Source organism: Coregonus lavaretus (assembly GCF_964263955.1).
Source record: "Coregonus lavaretus genome assembly, contig: HAP1_SCAFFOLD_5674, whole genome shotgun sequence".
Taxonomy (NCBI): domain Eukaryota; kingdom Metazoa; phylum Chordata; class Actinopteri; order Salmoniformes; family Salmonidae; genus Coregonus; species Coregonus lavaretus.
The window spans coordinates 32501-37371 of record NW_028163643.1 but is presented as its reverse complement, the minus strand read 5'-3'; the positions used below and the strand labels follow the sequence as shown (position 1 = coordinate 37371).

At 53.9% G+C, this 4871-nt stretch overlaps 1 protein-coding gene across 1 annotated transcript in view; it reads right to left on the bottom strand.

Annotated features, from left to right (window-relative positions):
- Nucleotides 1-928: 928 nt before the first annotated feature.
- The window catches only part of LOC311117932 (WD repeat-containing protein 19-like), a gene marked incomplete at its 3' end in the record, with an annotated part of 21381 nt that continues 17438 nt past the window's right edge, over nucleotides 929-4871 (bottom strand). Inside the window, exon 11 of the mRNA XM_084192824.1 lies at nucleotides 929-1101. Within this exon, the coding sequence (XP_084048950.1) occupies nucleotides 929-1101 (173 nt within the window). The remainder of the gene's footprint in view (nucleotides 1102-4871) is intronic.

Below are 4871 nucleotides of genomic sequence, written 5' to 3'. Positions count from 1 at the left end.
AGGCATGTCATACCTTGTTTCAAAGTAGCCTAGCCAGAATCCGACCATAGAAATGTTGAGGGAATTATTTTATAAAACACTTCTTCATTTCCCATCGTTGCATCTTTAGATCTCCCCCTCTTTCTAAATTTCTAACAGATATTTTCCTCTCTGTCACATGTCCGCTTGCAAGTTATCCCGCTAATTGCATTATGGAGGGGGGGGGGGGGTTGTCTTGTAAGTCTTAACTCGTCTTGTAAGTCATTGAGATATCTGCGAGAGCAATGTGAGTGACAGGTGCTTCGCTCACATCAGGTGCGCTGTTCAGAATGGTGTTTTCCAAGGTACGCTGTTTAGAATGGTGTTTTCCAAGGTGCGCTGTTTAGAATGGTGTTTTCCAAGGTACGCTGTTTAGAATGGTGTTTTCCAAGGTGCGCTGTTCAGAATGGTGTTTTCCTACGAATTGCATTTTGGCAAATGTTTAAAAAAAATAACGTTTTATTAACAGCTTCATTACATGAGTTGCATGTTCTGTTAAAATGTATGACCATAATCTAAATGGGATTCTGAGCACCGTGGGTGGACACCCTAATGGGTCCAATGAAAACGGGTCCGGTACATTTCTCAAATGTCCGGTAAATTTCTCAAATGTCCGGTAAATTTAAAACGCTGCATTGGAGTCATTTAGCAGACGCTCATATCCATAGTGACTTACAGGAGAAATTAGGGTTAAGTGCATTGCTCAAGGGCACACTGACCGATTTTTCACCTAGACGGCTTGCGGATTCAAACCAGCGACCTTCCGGTTACTGGCACCAACACTCTTAACCGCTAAGCTACCTGCCGCCCGGTGCCACGTTTTCCTAACGGAAACCCTGAGCCACGGTGACCTCCAGAATAGAGGTCAGGTAGGCCAGGCAGGGTCCCACAGCTGTCTGGGTGTTCTCACCCCCTCTACACGGTTAGACACGGTGACCTCCAGCAGGGAGGTGAGGTAAGCCAGGCGGGTCCCGCAGCTGTGCCCCAGAATGGGGAGACGGGTCAGGAAGACATGCAGGGTTCCTCTCTGGGTGGAGACGGCCAACAACTGACCATCATCAGTCCAGCTCAACTGGTCCAGACCTGGAGGGGGGGACACACACACACACACAGGCAAACACACACACACACACACACACACACACACACACACACACACACACACACACACACACACACAGAGGCACAGACACACACCAAAGTTGAAGTTAACTGCATTGTATGACTTTAAATCTGTTCCACTAACACACAGAAACAGAAACAGTTCAGTTCCTGCATCTCAAATAGCCCCCTACTGCCTCTGTAAAGCCCTACAGCCCTGTAGGCCCCTACTGCCTCTGTAAAGCCCTACAGCCCTGTGGTCCCTGTAGCCCCCTACTGCCTTTATAAAGCCCTACAGCCCCGTGGTCCCTGTAGTCCCCTACTCCCTCTGTAAAGCCCTACAGCCCTGTGGTCCCTGTATCCCCCTACTCCCTCTGTAAAACCCTACAGCCCTGTGGTCCCTGTAGCCCCCTACTGCCTCTGTAAAGCCCTACAGCCCTGTGGTCCCTGTAGCCCCCTACTCCCTCTGTAAAGCCCTACAGCCCTGTGGTCCCTGTAGCCCCCTACTGCCTCTGTAAAGCCCTACAGCCCTGTGGTCCCTGTAGCCCCCCTACTGCCTCTGTAAAGCCCTACAGCCCTGTGGTCCCTGTAGCCCCCTACTGCCTCTGTAAAGCCCTACAGCCCTGTGGTCCCTGTAGCCCCCTACTGCCTTTATAAAGCCCTACAGCCCTGTGGTCCCTGTAGCCCCCCTACTCCCTCTGTAAAGCCCTACAGCCCTGTGGTCCCTGTAGCCCCCCTCTGCCTCTGTAAAGCCCTACATCCCTGTGGTCCCTGTAGCCCCCTACTGCCTCTGTAAAGCCCTACAGCCCTGTGGTCCCTGTAGCCCCCTACTGCCTCTGTAAAGCCCTACAGCCCTGTGGTCCCTGTATCCCCTACTGCCTCTGTAAAGCCCTACAGCACTGTGGTCCCTGTAGCCCCCTACTCCCTCTGTAAAGCCCTACAGCCCTGTAGCCCCCCCTCTGCCTCTGTAAAGCCCTACAGCCCTGTGGTCCCTGTAGCCCCCTACTGCCTCTGTAAAGCCCTACAGCCCTGTGGTCCCTGTAGCCCCCTACTGCCTCTGTAAAGCCCTACAGCCCTGTGGTCCCTGTAGCCCCCTACTGCCTCTGTAAAGCCCTACAGCCCTGTGGTCCCTGTAGCCCCCTACTGCCTCTGTAAAGCCCTTCGGCCCTGTGGTCCCTGTAGCCCCCTACTGCCTCTGTAAAGCCCTACAGCACTGTGGTCCCTGTAGCCCCCTACTGCCTCTGTAAAGCCCTACAGCCCTGTGGTCCCTGTAGCCCCCTACTGCCTCTGTAAAGCAGCCCTGTGGTCCCTGTAGCCCCCTACTGCCTCTGTAAAGGTGCTCTTTCATGCCGTCCCTGGGAGGGGTGCGTCACTTGAGTGGGTTGAGTTACTGACGTGATCTTCCTGTCTGGGTTGGCGCCCCCCTCTTGGTTTGTGCTGTGGTGGAGACCTCTGTGGGCTATACTCGGCCTTGTCTCAGGATTGTAAGTTGGTGGTTGGGGATATCCCTCTAGTGGTGCGGGGGCTGTGCTTTGGCGGAGTGGGTGGGGTTATATCCTTCCTGTTTGGCCCTGTCCGGGGGTTTCTTCGGATGGGGTCACAGTGTCTCCGGACCGCTCCTGTCTCAGCCTCCAGTATTTATGCTGCAGTAGTTTATGTGTCGGGGGGCTGGGGTTAGTTGGTTATACCTGGAGTACTTCTCCTGTCTTATCCAGTGTCCTGTGTGAATTTAAGTATGCTCTCTCTAATTCTCTCGTTCTCTCTTTCTCTCTGAGAACCTGAGCCCTAGGACCATACGTCAGGACTACCGGGCATGATGACACCTTGCTGTCCCCAGTCCGCCTGGCCTTGCTGCTATTCCAGTTTCAACTGTTCTGCCTGCGGCTACGAAACCCCTACCTGTCCCAGACCTGCTGTTTTCAACTCTTAATGATCGGCTATGAAAAGCCAACTGAGAGACCTGAGCCCTAGGACCATACGTCGGGACTACCGGCCGTGGTGACTCCTTGCTGTCCCCAGTCCGCCTGGCCTTGCTGCTATTCCAGTTTAAACTGTTCTGCCTGCGGTTATGGAACCCCTACCTGTCCCAGACCTGCTGTTTTAAACTCTTAATGATCGGCTATGAAAAGCCAACTGAGATTTATTCCTGATTATTATTTGACCATGCTTGTCACTTATGAACATTTTTGAACATCTTGGCATGGTTCTGTTATAATCTCCACCCGGCACAGCCAGAAGAGGACTGGCCACCCCTCATAGCCTGGTTCCTCTCTAGGTTTCTTCCTAGGTTTTGGCCTTTCTAGGGAGTTTTTCCTAGCCACCGTGCTTCTACACCTGCATTACTAGCTGTTTGGGGTTTTAGGCTGGGTTTCTGTACAGCACTTCGAGATATTAGCTGATGTAAGAAGGGCTATATAAAATACAATTGATTGATTGATTGGTCCCTGTATTCCCCTACTGCCTCTGTAAAGCCCTACAGCCCTGTGGTCCCTGTAGCCCCCTACTGCCTCTGTAAAGCCCTACAGCCCTGTGGTCCCTGTATCCCCCTACTGCCTCTGTAAAGCCCTACAGCCCTGTGGTCCCTGTATCCCCCTACTCCCTCTGTAAAGCCCTACAGCCCTGTGGTCCCTGTAGCCCCCTACTGCCTCTGTAAAGCCCTACAGCCCTGTGGTCCCTGTAGCCCCCTACTGCCTCTGTAAAGCCCTACAGCCCTGTGGTCCCTGTAGCCCCCTACTTCCTCTGTAAAGCCCTACAGCCCTGTGGTCCCTGTAGCTCCCTACTGCCTCTGTAAAGCCCTACAGCCCTGTGGTCCCTGTAGCTCCCTACTCCCCCTGTAAAGCCATACAGCACTGTGGTCCCTGTAGCCCCCTACTGCCTCTGTAAAGCCCTACAGCACTGTGGTCCCTGTAGCTCCCTACTGCCTCTGTAAAGCCCTACAGCCCTGTGGTCCCTGTAGCCCCATACTGCCTCTGTAAAGCCCTACAGCCCTGTGGTCCCTGTAGCTCCCTACTGCCTCTGTAAAGCCCTACAGCCCTGTGGTCCCTGTAGCCCCCTACTGCCTCTGTAAAGCCCTACAGCCCTGTGGTCCCTGTAGCCCCATACTGCCTCTGTAAAGCCCTACAGCACTGTGGTCCCTGTAGCTCCCTACTGCCTCTGTAAAGCCCTACAGCCCTGTGGTCCCTGTAGCCCCCCTACTGCCTCTGTAAAGCCCTACAGCCCTGTGGTCCCTGTAGCCCCCTACTGCCTCTGTAAAGCCCTACAGCCCTGTGGTCCCTGTAGCTCCCTACTGCCTCTGTAAAGCCCTACAGCCCTGTGGTCCCTGTAGCTCCCTACTGCCTCTATAAAGCCCTACAGCCCTGTGGTCCCTGTAGCCCCCTACTGCCTCTGTAAAGCCCTACAGCCCTGTGGTCCCTGTAGCCCCCTACTGCCTCTGTAAAGCCCTACAGCCCTGTGGTCCCTGTAGCCCCATACTGCCTCTGTAAAGCCCTACAGCCCTGTGGTCCCTGTAGCCCCATACTGCCTCTGTAAAGCCCTACAGCCCTGTGGTCCCTGTAGCCCCCTACTGCCTCTATAAAGCCCTACAGCCCTGTGGTCCCTGTAGCCCCATACTGCCTCTGTAAAGCCCTACAGCACTGTGGTCCCTGTAGCTCCCTACTGCCTCTGTAAAGCCCTACAGCACTGTGGTCCCTGTCGCTTTGGATAAAAGCGTCTGCTAAATGGCATATTATTATTATTATACTGCCTCTGTAAAG